Here is a 19215-nt window from a genome sequence, read left to right on the forward strand (position 1 = left end):
AGTTTGAGAAGCACTGCTGTAACTAATAGGTTTAGGAGGTAGCAGTTCGTAATGAGATGCAAATGCTTATTGTTTATAACATGCAGAACCGCCTCTCCCCATATGAGCCCCAAAGGGCTTCTGGTCATCCCTGGCCCCAAGGACCTGTGACTTGCCTCAACTAGGCCCCAACCTGGTGGAATCAGCTCCCAGTGGAGGTGCAGGCTCTGCAGGATTTGTTACCCTTCCGCAGGGCCTGCAAGACAGATCTGTTTCGCCAGGCATTTAGCTGAGGCAGGTGGGCGTCCTCTACTCTGTTGCCTGTACCATTAGCTGCCCCCCCCAGTGATCTATCATCTGAACTTTTATATTCGAGCCACTGAATGATTACACCTAAAGTTGCACTATGTGCCGCCCGCCTCTGCTACTTAATGTTGATGTAATGCTGTTGTTTTAAATTGTATTTATTGGTTTTTATTGATTTTATTATATGTGCCTGGTTTTTTATCTGTATGTGATCTGCCCTGAGTCCATCTGGGAAAGGGCAGAATATAAGTAAACCAAATAAATAAAATAAATAAATAAGAAATAAACATAGTTACACATTCTTTTAGCAATAATTATTTTCTTGTTTTAGTGGGAGCATTCAGAGCTCAAAATTTTATACTCTGCTGTCTTAGGTAGTAGATTATTGGGATTGACACATTTCCTGATCTAAGATGTTTTAAATCACCACCATTATCATTAAATGTACAGAATATTAAGAAAATGTTTCACTATTGTATTTTTGGTCTGAAGATGGGCCCATGATCTGAAAGGTTAAAGCTTACTGTTTTAGGAGGCTTTAATTCTATATCAGAGTAGTGTGCTATATTTCTGGCATGCAAACTGAATCCTAAATAACTGATTTAACAATGATTCTGTTGCAGGTTTTCCAGTTTCTTAATGCAAAATGTGAGTCAGCATTCCTCTCCAAGAGAAATCCCCGTCAGATCAACTGGACTGTTCTGTACCGGCGCAAGCACAAGAAAGGGCAGTCTGTAAGTATATTGTAGCTTATGTCACTATTTCCTGAGATTGAAAATGGTATGCAGGATGATCATGCTGCTTTGTATTGATTACTGAGTTTGGAGACTTGATTTAGCTGCATGATACTTGAGTTAAGCCAGACAGCATTTGTGTGTACAGTCCTTTCATAATCTTTTGCAGTCACTGGATGGTGTTCAACACCAGATACTTGTTAGTAACAGCTTTCATGAAAATAAAAAGCATCAAACCTGTCACAAGAGAGAATGTTTTTAGTGTATAATCAAAAGGAGAGGACCACTTGGGATTGGAAACCTATTCAGTACTGTTCTATAAACAAACGTAGTTAATTAGCTTAACAGTTTTAGCCAGTTTAAGGAAAAGACATTAAATATATGCTTTAAAGCCGAAGGGGGGGAAGAGAGTCAACTGGATTGAGTGTTATGATTTTGGAGAATATGTGGGCTCCTATTTATGTACTTATGAGATTCAAACTGGGTTCAGTCCACATGTTGCCATTGTATGTCCTTTAGCATATCTTTAAACTTTGGGCTTGGATCTGATGGGGTTTTCCCATGGATTTGTGGCCACTGGCTTTCTTGCTTTGTTAGAGCCAAACCTATTCTTCGTTTCCATTTGTACTTTTTCGTATGTTGTGGGGAGTGTCTTCAGCAGCATTGTACATTTATCTGATACTAAGTCCTTCTTGAATCATTAAAAGATTGCATGAGCAGATGTGTCTGGCAGCAGAGGAACATGATCCAGCAGTGGAGGACCCCCATTGGAATTAACTGTTGTCATTTATAGACAGCTCTTTTTTCTTAGGCAGCAGTTGAAAGTGTAGGTAAGGTTGGCATTTGATAAACTTGACACCACTTAATGTCATGCAGTTGGCTCCTCAGCAGTTACTTTTGTATTAGTTGATACAAGCTTGTTAAAAAAAATTGTAACTGTAAAGCAGCAAGGATGTGGCTCTGGATATAATTTATGCAGGGGAGGGCAGGGCACTTATAGCTGTTCTACACTAGGGATACCAATTTTAGCTTAGAACAAAGCAGTAAACAAGTGCACCTTTAAGACCAACTAAGTTTTATTCAGAATGTAAGCTATTTTAGCTTAGGTTAAAAGAGAAGCTACCAAGAGAATAAGAGATCTTACTTTTTAAAAAAAAAACCTTGTATGTAGCACTCCTTAAGCACTACCTGTATTTTGAGTCAAAGACTGTTCAGAAGTGATACGCTTAATAAGGTCCTCTGTTCTTATAGTGTGGATAGATGTTTAACAATTCTTTCCCCCCGTGGTTTAGGAAGAGGTGCAAAAGAAACGTACACGACGTGCTGTCAAGGGCCATAGAGCAATCACAGGTGCCTCTTTGGCTGAAATAATGGCAAAGAGAAATCAGAAACCTGAAGTACGAAAGGCCCAAAGGGAGCAAGCCATTAGGTGAGTAATAACATTTCCTTAGTATCAACAAGGTTAATTTATTTCCAGTAATTCTCTGGTTTTCTAGTTGTGCTGTGCTGATTGACTATCCATAAGCATGACTCTATATTCTAATACTGCGTATGAAAATATGGGCATCTGAAAATTTTAGCATGCCGTAGCCAAGCAAAACTTGTGATAAGCAGGATCGTGTGCATTCTCTGTTGTGGCTTCCACCTTATGGAATGGTCTGCCTCAGAAGGTCTGGAAAGCTCCCACTCTCCTTTCACAAATTATGCAAAACTTAACTATTCAAGAGGGTTTTTCTGTTCAGGTAATAGGGTTGCATTGTACAAAATGGTTCACAAACTTGGATAAATTATTGGGATTTGTAGTCTATCTATACTGCTGTGTATAGCTTTTTGTAAGTGGGATCCTGTTATGTAATTTCTGTACCACTAAATATGTCATGTGAATATTCTGCTTCAGTTCTTTCTGGTTGGTTCCAGACTTCTGATATCCTAATGCCCTGGTTATTGAATGTCCCACTTTGTTGATTGTACTTACTCATTAAATGTAATCCACCATGAGTCCCTATAAGAAAGCATTGACACCTGAACCTATCCCAGTACGAATGCAGAGCACCATAAGAGAGAGAGAGAGAACATCACTATATGTAGCACTCAATACGAAATCCGTCATCTTGGATCTTAGGGAGTGAACCTGAACCTGTATTATATGTTTGACCTATATGAGCCGTTTGAAATGTTTTAATGATTTTATTGTAACTCTATTTTAACACTATGTTGTTTTAACTGTTGTTAGCCGCCCTGAGCCCATTAGGCAGAATATAAATGTAATAAAATAAAAAAAGGCAAGATTATAAATAACAGATTTTTAAAAGCCATAACCCTCCCCTAATGGGGCACCAGGGAAGGTTTTCTCTGACATCAAACTGAGCTTTGGAGGTACATGGAACATGGTTGAAACAAAGCACAACTGCAAGTACAGTTTCCTTAAGTTTAGGAGGACAGCTGGAGCTCACTCACTGCTTTCAAGAAGTTCGGAGCAGCATCAGCTAGCTAGCTGGCTATCTCTAGCCATCATCTTAAATTTGGACTTGGAGAAAGGGTTGAGAGTTGATTCCTCATAGTCACTCTGCTTCAGAGGCGCACTGAGCACTCAGTGAAGTGCAGCTGATGTCTACCAATGAGGAGAGGGATGCTTGTCACAGTAAAAGCCATGGTCAAATACAAACGAATGACTTGAATTCATCAGTAATGTTCATGGAGCATGATTTCCTCACATTCCTCCTTCCACTTCAACACAAAATACTCCTAGGTGATAGAGGCCACTCAGGAACAGTATAGGGGCTGTAGGAGGAGGAATCAGCAGAAATTGCTCCCTTCTTCCATCCATGAAAATCCTCCCTGGCATCCAACCCCGTAACTAAAAAAACAGCATTGTTCTTTATATGCTTATATAATAAGGTATCAAATGGCTGCTACATTGTAATAAAGTTTTGTGTTTTTTGGACAACATACACATAGTACACCTGAGTAGAAATGCCAGTTTTTGTTGCCCATTTCCTTGACCATTCTGGAGTGTTGGTAAGCTGATTAATTATCATTTTGTAAATAATTTACAGAGCTGCCAAGGAAGCAAAAAAAGCTAAGCAGGCGACAAAGAAGGCAGTACCTTCCACAACAAAGGTGAGGCACAGCAACAAATGGCTCCAACTTGGTGGAACTCTGCCTGTCTCTGTGGATCTATTACAATTCTGCAGGGCCTGCAAGGCAGAGATGTTTTGCTGAGCAAAAGGTTGACAACAGCAACAGTTTTAATGGCTAACAGTATTAACAACTATCTGCCTTGCAAACTGCTTCCACTTCCGTCCCCCATTAACAGTTAATTTAATTACAAACTGGGGGCTATAACTGTATTATGGTGCCATTGTTGGGGTCAGATTAAGTTTAATTAGATCTGTATTGTAGTCTGTTTTTACTTATAGTTTTATAATTGTGTTGTGACAGCTAGGCTGTTTGATTCCTGAGCCTGTTTGAGGGGAGAGCAGTATAAAAGTTGAATTAAATACATAAATGAGCTGCATGCCTGTGTATTTTTTTCAGTGACATTTCTAAGTAACAATGACAACAAGAAGAGTGATTGTAACCCTTCAATTTAACATTTTTGTTTACTTAATGAGTAATTAGTAATAGTTTAAATCATAAAAATTTGGTTGTGAAAGTGTTTGGTCAAAGCTCAACTATTTATTTTAGTTGCTTTTAATGTTTGCTTTTCTGAACTTCATGGAACTTTGTTCTAAAAAAGGCACTCATAGAATTGACCAGTCTTATTCTAGAGTCTCAAAATGCTTTTTGTGCGCTTTCAAATCAAGTATAGTATAGCAGGTACAGTTTTCAGACTGTATTCATTTCTCTCCTAGTCAACAGCTGAGGGACCACAGCCGTACAGTACCACAGTATTTTTAAACCATCTAGGAAATAAATTGAAAATTAGAAGGTTGCTTTCTTGTTTTCCAGGCTTGCCAATCCCATGGATGCAGTTTAGCATCATGTTATGCCAGTTGTTGGGGGAGGGGGGGGTTACATTACGGGATATTCTCTAGTTGAATACCTTGACAAGGAGAAAGTGGGTGAAAGCTGGCCAGTCCAGCTTAGTGGTTCCCTAGGGAAGTCCATACCATGTGGCCATATGTTAATTGTATATCATGATTAATATCTTATTTTCAATCGACAGGCACCTTCAAAGGCTGCACCAAAGCAGAAGATTGTGAAGCCAGTGAAAGTATCTGCTCCTCGTGTTGGTGGAAAACGCTAACTTGCCATGGCATTTTGGTTATGTCAAATAAATGTTTGACTTGTAACTTGTATGTGTGACTTGATTTTGTGCAACTTTTAAACTTAGAATTATTTAAAGTGTTTTAGACTTTATATGAGTGAATAATAGGAAGAATGTGTAGTGACGAAGTCTTCTGTAAAGATGAAGTCAACAGAATATGTCTGATGGGGGATGTGCTGTTGCAAAACTGAATATTGAAAAAGTCCATTGATATGACAGTTCCATTATAGACCTGCAAAAAGATACCAAGGAAAACCTCTTACCTACATATTCCATGTTGGAGTCACTCTGAAGCTAAACAGTGACTATGAATTCCCTATAATATTGCTTAGTGTAAGTGTAGCCTAGGCTGTTTCATTCCAGGTATTTGGGGGGGGGTGTTGTCTGAGTGGATACTTGTTCATTTGGGAATTGGTAAGAATAAGGTATATAGGGAAGTTACTGCTTTATAGAGAGTAATTAAAATGTGGAATTTGCTGCTGGAGGATGTAGTGATGGCCGCAGCTTTAAAAAGGATTAGATAGGCTTAATCTATCAATGGTTACATGCCATGGTGATTGAGGGGAACCTCCACTTTCTGAGGCAGTAAACCTCTGAATCCCAGAACCAGGCAGCAACATCAAGGGAAAGCCTCTATGCCTTTTTGGTCCTCCATACAATCTGGTTGGCCACTATGTGAGACAGGATGCTGGACTAGATTGACTACTGATCTGATCCAGCAGGGCTCTTATGTTCTTACATTATTATTTTTGGCATCAGCCTGTAAATCAGTAGTTGAAAGTGATACTGTCACAAAATGCCCTGGCATGGTTCAGATAGTAGATAGCTTTTCTGCTGATGAAAGTGGGAAGGGGGGGTCCCTCCTTGACCACCCCAAAAAGGTTATGCTGGGGATCATGAGTTCTGCATGGACAAAAAGTCCTGATAAACAGCTATAGTTGGGTGAGACTGAGTGGAACAGCTGGTTGGATCCACCCCTGTATCTGGATTGTGAACTGTCTTTTTTCCTAGATGAAAAAATATTTATTTTAGTAAATTTCTATTCTGCCCATTCCCTGTAGGGCTTAGGGCAGAGTACAACATATAATAAAACAATAAAAACAGTTTATAAACAGACAACTCAACAGCACTCAGATTACCATGACATCACATATTGCCCAGCCTAGCCATCTCACATCATGATATCTCATAGGGATGGCAGTTTTTATTCCAATTCCTAGCACAGCCAGGGAGGCCAACCAGATCAGGAATATCACCTAATGCGATGCATTGCTATGTTTAAATACCGGTAGTTTCAAGGCAAACATGATTTCAGATCAACCTGGTATTGCACCGGATTATGCCTTATTTTCCATAGGAGAGAATGCTGGTACCATTAACTAGTTTGAGTAAAAAATGCCATTTAAAACTGGCCTTTAACTTAGGAGGAGGCATCTTATTTTAGAAAATCATTTAATTGTAGATAAAAGTATTAGAACCAACCATATGAAATGCCTAATTTTATTCCTAAAGTGAATCTCAGCATTAACTATGTTAAGTACACATCTTGACAGAAGGCATTTTGTAGCTGAATAGTATTGTCAACACACAACCCCTGACAAGATATCCTTACGAGTTTCCACTTGGAACAAAAAAAAATCGGTAGTCCACAATGTTCCTATTTCTATAAGACTATTTTCACTCAATTTACTGGGGAGAGCGCCGTGGGTAGTTTTGCCCAATGCAAAGATGGTGGCGATTGTTAAAGCTGGGTCCATAGCGGCATTCACGGAAGCGGCCTCTCAATCGGTAGCGTCTGCCCAGTTCCAACATGGCGCGCACTCCCTTAAACCACTCCCCCTCTCATCTCCGCAAAGAGCTGGTCCACATTTTCCCGGACCTCACTTCCGCTTGTGCAGCAGCCATTTTGTCTTTCCGTTGATCCTGCTGCCCGAGCTTCTTCCTCCCGCCCGTCGCCGCGGACTGCGAAACTCCAGTTCCACCCCCTGAGGCTCGACTCTGTCTAGACTTGGGTCTCTCTCCCCTCCCCTCTTTTTCCTATTTGTCTCGCGCAACCCTCCCCCCTTCCTATCCCTCCGCTTAGATTCGCGATCTCTCGAATACCTGGGGTAGCAGCGTCCCCCTCCCGAATCCACCTTGTCCTCGGCAAAGCTTCCCCCGTCCCCGGTATCTACCGTGAGGGACCGCAAATGCTCCCCACCCCTCCTCTCCTTCCCCATTAGCAGCGCCCCGCTTGCCTTGACCGGCCGAGGCCTCCCCTGCCCTCGGCGCCCCCGCCTGCCTGCCATGTCGAGCGAGGAGAGCTACCTGGCCATCCTGCGCTACCTGACCAACGAGCGCGAGCCCTACGCGCCGGGCACCGAAGGCAACGCCAAGCGCAAGATCCGCAAGGCCGCCGCCTGCTACGTGGTGCGCGGCGGCATCCTCTACTACCAGCGCCGGCAGCGGGACCAGCAGCGCTTCGCCGAGCTCGAGGTGGTGCTGCAGGCCGATCGCCGCGCCCGCCTCATCCGGGCCGCGCACCTGGAAGCCGACGGCACCCACCGGACCCGCCTGCAGACATGGCAGCGCCTCTCCAGACGCTACTGGTGGCGAGGTGAGCGGGGTGTGCCTGCTTGGCGGGAAGGGACGAGGACGCGCCGAGCGTGGGAGCTGTCTCGCTTGGTCCAGGCGGAATGTGCGCTGGATACAGGTTCCCGGAGCCCCGGAGGAAGGGCTGCTGGTCGCCTGGAATGAACTCCCTGGAAAAAGGGTTCCGCTCACAAAGTGTCCTCGGTGGGAACGCTCGCTACGCTGGGAGCGGCTCTTCCCTTTCGCTTACTTTTCTCAGCGGAAGCGATGGTCTTTAATGTAATACTTGGCATGAGTATTGCTCGTCTGAGGTGTCCAGAGCTCTCTAGGTTATCTCAGTAAGCCCTACAGCTATCTTGTCGGGGAATCCAGTGTTATTCCTGAACAGCCCGATCCCACCTGTTTTTACTCAGCAGTTGGTTCTGATCTCGACTGACTGAGAATTCATGTGTCTGATGAACAGGCTGAAAGTTGACTTGCCAGTAAATGAAAGTATTCTTCTGACTTTTCCTTTAACAAACTAACATAGTTATTCCCATGAGAAGTAAGAACTCCAAGTAAGTAACTATGGGAGGACGATTATCACATATTTGAAATTAAATGGTGGCTTGTACAGATTTTATAATGTTTATTGATTTTAACTACAAAAAGAAGAAGCACAGGCATAGATACACTAAAGAGGGGAAGGGGGTTATACAGAGTGGGAAAAACAGAAACCAGGAAGAATACAAATATATCAGTTATAATTCTACCTCCAAATAAAATACCCAGTTCTTTCTACCTGGAAGTATAAAGTTCTCCGTATATCTTACCATCTTTGTCTTTCATTATAAATTTTTTACTGGACTATTACTTGAAATACAAGTCTAAACAATTCTTCATCATCATATATAAGTACAAAAAAGTCAGAACAATCTCAACACAAAACTGGCTGGCTGAATTTAACCATATTGAAAGCACAGACTAACTTGTTAGTTTAACAATATCATCATTAAAATAAGCATGTAAAATTCATATCTTTATCCTTAACGAGCTAAAAAAAACATAGTAATTTATCTATCTCAGTACAAACAGTTTCTCCAAACAAGCGTACTAAAAGCAGATCTGCCAGATTACAAAGTAATTGTGCTGTCTGCCTTTTTAACAATTGATCCAGATTAACTATTTATATAACATTTTGAAGACCTTTCTTCCTTAAAATTCTTCTCAAAATTTTCCATCCTTTAACTCTTATATCCCTATTGTTCTAGGAAAAGCAACTTAATATAACCCAAAAATCTCACTTGACCTTTAAAAATCATACATCAGTTCATATTGAGAGTTCCAACTACCCAGAGAGAGAGAGAGAGAGCGACAATTCAGAAACCCTTCTTCCTAAAAAATTCTATATCCTGATTTATGGCTAAAATGCACCTTCTCTCTCCTTAATACAATCTAAAACAAATATCTTTATCCTTAACAAGCTAAAAATAGAACACAATAATTTATCTATGTCATTATAGATAATTTCTTCAGACAAACATACTAAAAACAGATCTACCAAATTACAAAATAATTGTGCAGTCTACCTTCTTAACAATTGATCCAAATCAACTATTTATATAACATTTTTGTAAGACTTTCCCATCTTTAAAATCGTACCCTTTTAAAATCGCGTATCAATTCTTAGTAAAAAAAAATTCCGTATCTATTTGCCCACAGTGGAAACAACAATTCAAAAATCTTTCTTTCTCAAAGATTTTCACATCTTAGTTTTACTGCTTAATTCAACCATAGTCAAAATACGGACTAGCTTGTTAGTTTAACAATATCATCATTATAATAAGCATAAAAAACCAATATCTTTATCTATTAAAAACAAATGTACCAGATTACAAAATAAGTATGTTTTTTGCCTTCTTAAAAGTTAATCTAAGTTAACTATTTTTACATAACATTTTTTTCAAAACTTTTCAGTCCTTTAGCTTTTATATCCATATTACTCTAGGAAAAACAACTTATTATAGCCCAAAAGTCTCACTTAGCCTTTTAAAATCACATACCAGTTCTATTACAAGTTCCATATCCGACTCTCAACAGAGAGAGAGCTAGTTCAAAAACCCTTCTTCCTGAAAAATTTCCACATCATGTTTTTTTTGTTAAGATGCACCTTCTTTCTCCTTAATGCAGTCATCCCTCTCAGTAAACGTAGTAAGAATTCCACAGCTTTTGTTCTTCTCGAGATAACTTCAATCTGTCTCCATTTCCGGTCTTTTTAAGTGCGCCATAGGGTTCCATTTTGGTTTTCTTTTGTTCGTTTCCCAGCGGGTCACTCTCCCTTTTCACTTCCACAGATGTCATCAGGTTCTTTTTAACACTCTGCTCGTGTAGATTTGAGATTTCGCTAGCTTTCAGCATCAAAGCTCCCATTTGTTTCTTAATCAACTCAGTCAATGAACCAAGATCCTGCTTCAGAGAATTTATACTGCTCAAAATGTCTTTTTAATAAAAGATTTCGCTTGGCAAAGCCATTTTTCTCTGTCAACAAACTCAGTTTATTAATCCAAGTTGAAAAGTAGCTCAGAGACCCAGATAGTCCATCTTTCCAAATCTTCTCCAGCTGAGATTTTGAATGTTAGCATTTCAATTTCAATCAAATGACAAAGAGAAATCTCTCTAAAATGTATCTCATTTTTGTTCAGACCATATTGCAACCAAATAATAGCCTCTTTGACAGATATTCAATTATAGTCCAGGTTGATTTAAGTATCTATTTTCAGATTAATTCAGATTATTTCCAATGTTTAAAAATGTTCTTTAACTTTTCGAAGCCTCATTCACAGGGAGAGTGGAGCTGCAATCAGCCTCTTTCCCTTCCTTTGAACTGCCATTTGTTGTTATGTAAAACGACCCATTAGCCAGTGGTATTAAAAGCACACTTACTTGCCACGTAGAATTGTCATGCTTGAGGTAGAGAAGCGATAGATCAGAAGCTTATTGAAAGAAAGAAAAGCAAGCATTCGGGCGTTCACCTCTTTCTGCTGTATTTGCTGTCATGACGGGGGTGGGGGGAGCTTCAGGGCATACAGGAAGAACAGGAACAGCCGTCGCTGCATCCCTGACTTGCTGTAAAAGTCCCATGCTGAAAGAAGACCCCTTCAGGGTCTTTTTTGGGGGTGTCACATCTGTGGCACCCCTCCACCCGCCTGACTCAGAGGGGCCACAGGCAGGACAACCCGTGGACCCTGCTGAGCTCAAGGCGACATAACCTGGAAACCTAAATGGTGGCTTGTAAACGTGTGCTGAACTAGAATCCACTCAGTTAGATGCATTCAGTGTATCTGTCCTCAGCTAGCTGAATTATGTTCACATCTGCAGGATGGGCTTTTGGATAGTAATAATAATAATAAAATTTATATCCCCGCCTAGGCAGGTTCAGGGCGGCTAACAACATATCCATACAATAGTTATACAAAACTTTTAAAATCAGCATTCGTCTTAAAAACCATTCTAATTTACATTTAACAATAATTTAACAATAACAGTGGTATTTCTGGTTCTATTCTGTCAGTTAACATAATGGTGAAAATCACTTAGGCGGAAGTCACTTAGGCGAATCCATTAGTTCAGCAATCCTTCAATCAGCAGTCCGCAAAGGCCATCCTAAAAAGGCTCACTCCCGATTGCCACCCTTTCTCCCCGTCCCTTGAGGAAGGAGGAAAGCCATTGTAAGGCCAACCCCCTAACCCCTATGTCAGCGAGGTGACGGGTCAGTAGCTGATGGTCGACCGTATCGAACGCCGCTGACAGATCTAACAACATCAGCACCGCCACACCACCTCGATCCAGATGCCGCTGGAGGTCATCTACCAAGGCGACCAGCACTGTCTCCGTCCCATGGCTCGGACAGAAGCTGGACTGGCAAGGGTCTAGGATAGTCATGCATTTTGGCTGCAGTGGATCTTTAAACTTTTGGGAGACCATTCTATTTCAATAAGAAGCTTCTTTCAAGTGTTTGGAGTGAAAATAAGAATGGTTGTTCTCTAGCCTGTTGCATAGCTGACTCTGTTTTGAAAATAAAAGAACAGAAGATTGCAATATGACAATTATCTTTTGAAGAGCTAAAGGTTACAAAGATTCTCCAGGGACATTCATACTGTGGCCTGAAGGCCACCACTAGCCATGGACACTTTGCACCCAGCAATTGGAGTCTGCTAGTGCACAGGTCAACTTTGTACCTCTGCTGACATGCCTGAAATAAAAACAGGCATAGCTGAAGTGACACAGATTCCCCAGTGTCATGGATCATCTCTTAGATGACTAAGAGGAGAGACTGTTCCCATTTAGAAATCCTATAGCAGCTGTGGCATGTGTGGCAAAAAAGAAGGTAGACTATGCCCCCATCCAGTCTACCAAATAGTTATGGGTAGTGGTGGTGTAAGGCAGGGGTGGCCAACAGTAGCTCTTCAGATGTTTTTTTTTTGCCTACAACTCCCATCAGCCTCAGCCAGCATGGCCAGTGTCTGGGGCTGATGGGAGTTGTAGGCAAAAAACATCTGGAGAGCTACTGTTGGCCACCCCTGGTGTAAGGCATTTCTGTATTACCTGTACAGGATCTTCTCTGGGCCTTGATGAGCAGCCCATAGTCAGTATTGAAAATGGCATTTGCAAAGTCTACTCTCTTTGTATGGGATAACTTACTGCTTAGACACAGATGCAGCTGAATATTTTATAGAGGTTCTAAAAGCAAACATCAGCTACAAAGGTGCTCAAGCCTTACAGCCCAAGGTTGGTCCAGTTTTAGGTAGCAAAATGGACACGCTCTTGCAAACAAGATAGTTCTATGCTCAAGAATGCTTCTTGAGGAATAATGGGATTTTGAAATTGGTCTAATCAAAGTGTAATCTAAGAGTTTCCCATGCTGCTGATTCAACAAGAGACTGGCAGAACCCCAAAAGGAGAAATTCTGTATTATTTAAAAATTCTGCAACATTTTGTTATGTGGACTGTGTTTATGCTTGGTGCACAATTGTGATGATCTGGCATATGTATTAATGGAGGTGGGTGGGCGGAGTGCAGTTTCTGTGTATCTTGCAGGATTGGATGTCCTCAAACAATACATGGAATCCTGATGCTAGCTAAACTATGTAGGAAGGTCTGTAGGAAAGTGCTGGCACTAGTTTGTTGATTCCCTCAGTTCCTAACAGAAGGCTGGGTTATTATCTGTTGGGATTCACAAATAGTAGCTGGACAGTTAATTTCTGCTCATCAGCTCCAAAATCCAATTCCACAGAAATATTACCTGGAATTATCATATTATTGTTAGACTTATGAGACATTATACAAACTGTGTTAATTAAAAGGAAACCCATTCTTATAATTGCAAGACTTTCTGTTCAACCTTATTATATAAAATGTTTTTTTATTTTCAAACTGTGGTTACTTTTTGATCCATTTGCCCTTTTGTTTAAAAAAGAATTAGCAAGTACCCGATTTTAACAACAAAAATTAAATACTGTAGAAAGTGTTCAGTTTGGAGAGAAGAAATTTGTGCCAATCCATAATTTCGTTATATTCTGGGCTTTGTGTGTACCACAAAATCGATGTAGTATTTGAGCTTTTTATAAATGGTGTTGTTCGGATCCAGCCAGCCTTTCTGCAGTGAAAATAGGTGGAGGGGTGTCCTTCAACTACCCAAAATGGCTATGCTGATCATCATGGGACTTGAAAGGATAGAAATTGTGTAGCTTGTGTTGGACTGGAGCTATAGTAAGAAACAGAATTCAGTGATTCAGTATTTACCAAAAATACTGGCTAGATCCAATCTTAAGAATTTGCTTTTAAAACCCTGTTACACTTAGTGTAAAAGTTTGGGTTTTTAAAAAAAGGAAAATTAAAGGAATTGACAAGTTTTCCTAGATCAAGAAATATTGTATACCTTATAGGCTTTTATAACATTTTTGGTGGCAAGAATTTATAAATCCATCTTTTTCAGGTAAAGTTTTTTTTCAGATTATGGGAGGGGATATGTCTTCCTGCATAGGGCATACATAATACACAAAGGGTTTCCAAGTTTAGATACTGACATTGCCAGTCTGCAAATAGTATAATGAGGTGGTTCATTGTCCATTACAGTAAACTACTGTGCTAGTTGGACTTCATATGTTCAAGCTGCAATCTTTCTTAGTTAAATGGCAGAAAGTCCACTTCAATTCAATTCAACGGAGTTTGCATACCATCATTGTAAGTGTCATTTAAAGCCTCTGGGTTGCGGGGAGGGGGGGGGAATTAGTAGCTTTTAACAGTGATGTATGTGTGCTCTTCCTGTCTCTCCACTCCACCCCCCTCTGACTGAAGGATAAGATACAGAAAGAGCAGTCAGATATTAAAAGGAGCCGCTGTTGATGGAAAGAAAAACATTGACTGAAATTAAAGTAAAATTGACTAAAAGGTCTTAAAGGTACTGTTGAATAAATGCCTTTGCCTTAGAAACACTTGCTTTGAAGGAAACCTTGTTACTGGCAAGTTGTTAAACTTTTCTATAGAATGCTAATCAGTTCCACAAAAAAAAGATTAGGTAACATAATTTACTGTTAAGGATACCTGAAAGACCATGAGCAAAGCCATCCTTTACTGTGTAAAAAAAGGTAAAAATTCAAAAAGATTTTTATGCTTTTCCTTAGGTATTCTAAAGCAAGTCAAAGATTACATTAAAGAATGTAGCAAGTGCCAAGAAAAATTGGATCGTTCCAGATCGTTATCAGATCCTTCTGAAATGCTGGAAGAACTTGGATTAGACACAGCTCTGCATGAAGACAGTAATGAAACAGATGATGAATTAAGTAATTCTGCATCACTTCCAGCTGCATCACCCAAGCCTGTGAAAAAGAAGCCAATAGCCAAACATGAGCTTGTATTTGTAAGTTGCATTTAAAGTACCTTGGTACAGGAGGTTAGTTTACATTTTCATCCCTTATTCCTATGTAAAGTACTGAAGGGCATTGGTACTGGGGAGTAAACCTTTTCTTATCCACAGACAATCCCCCAGTCTTCAACAACTCCTTACTCATAATAATACATCTAATCTAAACATGGATGCTGGTACCAGAGCTTGCAATAAACCCAGATGCCAGCTTTGCTGCCACATATACCCAGACAACATAATCACTGAACCTGACAACATCAAGTATATCATCTCAGGCTCATTCTGTTGCTCATCTTCTAACATTATATATGCAATTAAATGCCAACAATGCCCTTCAGTTCTTTACATAGGGCAAACAGGTCAAACCCTATGCCAAAGGAGAAATGGACACAAATCTGCCATCAAGAATCACAAAACTGAGGAGTCTGTAGGAGAACTCTTCAGCCTTCCAAGGCATTCAATGGGTGACCTCAAAGTAGCTGTTTTATTGCAAAGGAACTTTACAATTCTGTTCAAGCCTAGAATCTTATGTAATTAAATGGCAGAAAGTCCAGTTCAGAATAGAATGAGAAATTGCTGAGTTACAAGTTATTACAACACTTAGGACAATAGGAATGTTCTCCCCCGCAGCTTAAAAGGGGTATTGGTTTCTTATCTCACTACATGTGCTAATGTCATATCTGTTGTAAACTCCCTTATTATACTGTATGGTAATTTGCTGCTGTTCACAGGCTTATCAGTCACCTTCATTCAATTTTAGCTATATCGCTGCTCAGTTATTTATTCATCCTGACTCTAATCGGCCCTTCCTGGCAACACCCTTCACATTCTCTACCTATATGTAATAGTTAGTGACTCCTGTTTCAGTGTATCTGAAGCAGTGTACATGCACACAAAAGCTTATACTCAGAATAAAACTTTGTTGGTCTTAAAAGTGCCACTAAACTCTGTTTTTGTTCTGTTGCTTCAGACCAACATGGCTACTGATCTGAATCCTTTAAAGAAATAATTTTAAAGTAAGATAGGATAAATTTATTTTGTGTCACAAAAAACACAAATATTATTTGTTGTATTTTTATCTTAAAGTGGCTAACAAAATTTTAAATTTAAATTGGGTGAAATTTAACTGCCAGTAAATTTTCAACTACCCTAAGGGGTGGGATAATTTCCACCAACTCTGTACTCTTGTTTCAGACTTCCAATTTGCCTCACAGTCTGCCCCAGAGGGTCCCCTGTCCCCGTGGAGCAGCATTTCAGGAAGATCTGTGGCTGCACTTGGGAGACAGGAATATTCTGTTCCATTGACAAACGTGTCTTGGGTAACCAGAAAATTTAGTTCAAATTCAACCCATTACCCTTACTGACTGCAAAATGTGGTTCAAGAAGGGAAACATTTTTCTAGTTATTCACTAAACATATTTCAAAAGTTAGTGGAAAGTTAACATGCTCCTTTCTTCATTTTTTTAATGCCAGGTTGATAGTAAAGGTCTTGTGAAACAGTCTTCTTCAAAGCATTGTCAATCAGTCTTGAATCAACTGAATCAACAACGGCTTTCCAATCAATTCTGTGATGTTACTTTGCTCATTGAAGGAGAAGTATACAAAGCACACAAATCTGTTTTGGCAGCTAATAGTGAGTACTTCAGAGAACTCTTTATCGAAAAAGGAGCTGTTTCCAGTCATGAAGCTGTAGTGGATCTTTCAGGTAAATTGATCTGACAAGAACCATGTAGAAAATAAGTTTATTGAATTTTTGTGGTCAAAGATTGGTTGATTGAATCTAATTGTAGATAAATTCCTTGCTGTATTTTTGAAAGCTTGTGGAATATTTCTCCCCCAATAGAACTGAGATTGTTTGCTGTTTGGCTTGATCTTAGGGTTGCCAGCCCCCAGGTCCAGGCAGGGGATCCCACAGCAGAGTAAAGAATACTATTACTTCACGTAATCTGGATATTATACTTCTGTTGATACAGCCTAAATGCAGAATTTTTCCCTGTTAAAATTCATTTTATTGATTTCAGCCCAGTTTTCCAGCCTGTCAGGGTCATCCTGTATCCTGTTTCTGTCTTCTACTGCCAGAGCTATAGTTCTTGTACCATTTGCTTTTTTTTTTTAGCAAGTAATAGCTGCACAAATCAGTCTGAAGAGAGTGGAATCTAATTTTCAGTTATTGTACCACTAAGTCTAGATAATAGTCTTAACACTGACTTTAATATTTTACAAAATAAAAGATACAAAGATGGTTTTGGTATGGTCCTGCAGTATAATACTGTTTTCTGTATATTTAGACTTGCAGTTTAATAAATAACTTGGAGCACTATGTTTTTCTTTAGAACAAAGATTGGTTCCTGCATAAGCCTCTTAATGAGGCTGCAAATACATGAAAACCCCCTATTTCTGCTTGTATAGGCTTCCAAAAGAAGGGAGAGATCTCCATTTCTATAGAAGCCAAAATAGGCAAGTATTGCTTGAGAAGGCTTCAAATGCAGTCTGGTTTCTATAATGTGTAAACAGTTAAGGCTGTTGCTGCCACTAGCACTACACTCAGTCTCTGGTTTCTAGCATCCTTCAGTTTCTAAGCCCTCTTCTTTTTCTTGTTTTTTAGAAGTATATACCCTGAAGATTTTATGCATATAGTTTCAAAATGTTGCTGCAGTCAGTGATTTTCCAGTAAAATTAATTCACTTTAAATTAAACTGGGGGATCATCTCTGCAAACTCTTCTGACATCTTATTTCTTATTTGGTGCAGGGTTTTGCAAGGCCAGCTTCCTGCCTTTACTGGAATTTGCTTATACCTCAGAGTTGACTTTTGATTTCTGTAACATGGCAGAAGTAGCAGTGCTGGCGCGACATCTCTTCATGACAGAAGTCCTAGAAATCTGTGAAAATGTGCACAAACAAATGGAAGATAAACAAATCACGGTGTACCAGAAAGGGGATGTTCAGGTAGTTGAGGTAGCACAGAATCTTTTAGAGTCAACTGAAAATGGGGCTAACCCTGCAGATGGGACAGAGCAGCCTTCATCCACAGAAGATGCCGTTGCAACTGTGAATGGAGCATATTCAGGCACTGAAGTGGAAGAGCTGACTGAGTCAGAGGCTGTCCTGCAAACTGTGCCAGAACCGTCTTTGGACAACCCTCCAAAACCTGAGGTGCATTCTACTGATACAGAAGCAGCTGAAAGCGATGAAAAAGCCCCGACAGAGGAAGTCATCACAGAACAAAGTGTATCTGTGGAGCAGTCTGAGCCTTCAACAGCAGAGCAAGAAGTCATCAGCACTCCAACAGAAAGTGAGGCTGATAAAAATGTAAGCAGTGAACAGAATATAAGCAATGAATTAACTTCAGATGCTGCTGCTGAGGATTCCCAGGAAGGACTTAAGCGAAAACGTGGTAGGCCATGTAAAACGCAGAGCATTCTTCTGTCTCAGTCAGAGACCTCTGTTTCCAGTCAAGATGACACTTACAAAAGCAAGCTTCGCCAACGGTCTGTTAGTGAAGGTGGCTATATCAAATTGCACAAGGGCATTGAGAAGAAACTACAGAATAGAAAGTCAGCCACCAAATCAGCCATCCAACAGGTATAAGAGATACTTTAAAACTGGTAGTATGTTGCCTTCAGTTTGATCTCTCATGATGATGTCTTGATCTCAGCATGATGACTTACAAATAATTCTTTGATACTCTTTGTGTCACTGATTTTATCAGCCTACATTCATTTTCACTAGCAACTAACACTTTTTTTATTTTCTAACTAGGTTGCCATGAAGCTAGTGCAAAGAGGCAAAAAGATGAAGCAGCCCAAGAGAGATATTACAGAGCACAATGAGGCAGAAGCACAGCACAAATGCAATGAATGTGGAATGATTTTTCAGAGGCGTTATGCCCTTATAATGCACACATTGAAACATGAAAGGACGAAAAATTATAAATGTCCAGTGAGTTGATCTTGAAATGTACCCTGAGTAGATGCATGTTCTGCTACTCTGTGGGTTGAGGTCCTGCCAGTATTTCCACTGGTGTGGGTGGGGATGATCTCCCCTGATTTCTCACTGCAGCCTTGTCCCTTGTGTCACTCTTTCCACATGGGTCCCACAATGTGTGGCCTAGCCTTACAGATCATTCTTGCTCCAGCATGGAAAAGCTGGTAGGATCCAACCATATGGATACTATTTTTAAGTATTATGTTTTTCTGGTTGTTTATAGGCTAGCATTACACCTTGAAGTACTCCCTGATTAGGTGCTACGGCTGTGTTTTACGGTGCCTTCTAATTCTGTGTTTATTCCAGTAATCTAGCTGATCTCTAATGTTTCAATCTTCGCAGAAGTTAGCTTCTTAAAAAATAACAATTTTATAGTGAATGCCGAAACTTTCAGTCCTTTGTTTTAGTGATTTTATAGTTACATGGTCACCCAGTCTTGAAGTATTGCATGGAAAATGCACTCTTT

The 19215-nt window shown here is 40.1% G+C and overlaps 2 protein-coding genes across 3 annotated transcripts in view; both read left to right on the forward strand.

The window, feature by feature from the left end:
- RPL24 (ribosomal protein L24) overlaps positions 1–5314 on the forward strand; it is a 362759-nt gene extending 357445 nt beyond the window's left edge. For both annotated transcript variants that reach the window (XM_060234583.1, XM_060234584.1), the window contains exons 3-6: positions 909–1019; positions 2312–2448; positions 4076–4139; positions 5188–5314. In XM_060234583.1, coding sequence (XP_060090566.1) covers positions 909–1019; positions 2312–2448; positions 4076–4139; positions 5188–5268 — 393 coding nt within the window. In that variant the 3' untranslated portion in view covers positions 5269–5314. The remainder of the gene's footprint in view (positions 1–908; positions 1020–2311; positions 2449–4075; positions 4140–5187) is intronic.
- Positions 5315–7536: 2222 nt separating this feature from the next.
- ZBTB11 (zinc finger and BTB domain containing 11) overlaps positions 7537–19215 on the forward strand; it is a 32284-nt gene continuing 20605 nt past the window's right edge. Inside the window, exons 1-5 of the mRNA XM_060234585.1 lie at positions 7537–7885; positions 14523–14758; positions 16238–16469; positions 17515–18347; positions 18525–18704. Coding sequence (XP_060090568.1) covers positions 7576–7885; positions 14523–14758; positions 16238–16469; positions 17515–18347; positions 18525–18704 — 1791 coding nt within the window. The 5' untranslated portion in view covers positions 7537–7575. The remainder of the gene's footprint in view (positions 7886–14522; positions 14759–16237; positions 16470–17514; positions 18348–18524; positions 18705–19215) is intronic.

This window comes from Heteronotia binoei, chromosome 3, assembly GCF_032191835.1.
Source record: "Heteronotia binoei isolate CCM8104 ecotype False Entrance Well chromosome 3, APGP_CSIRO_Hbin_v1, whole genome shotgun sequence".
Classification (NCBI taxonomy): Eukaryota; Metazoa; Chordata; class Lepidosauria; order Squamata; family Gekkonidae; genus Heteronotia; species Heteronotia binoei.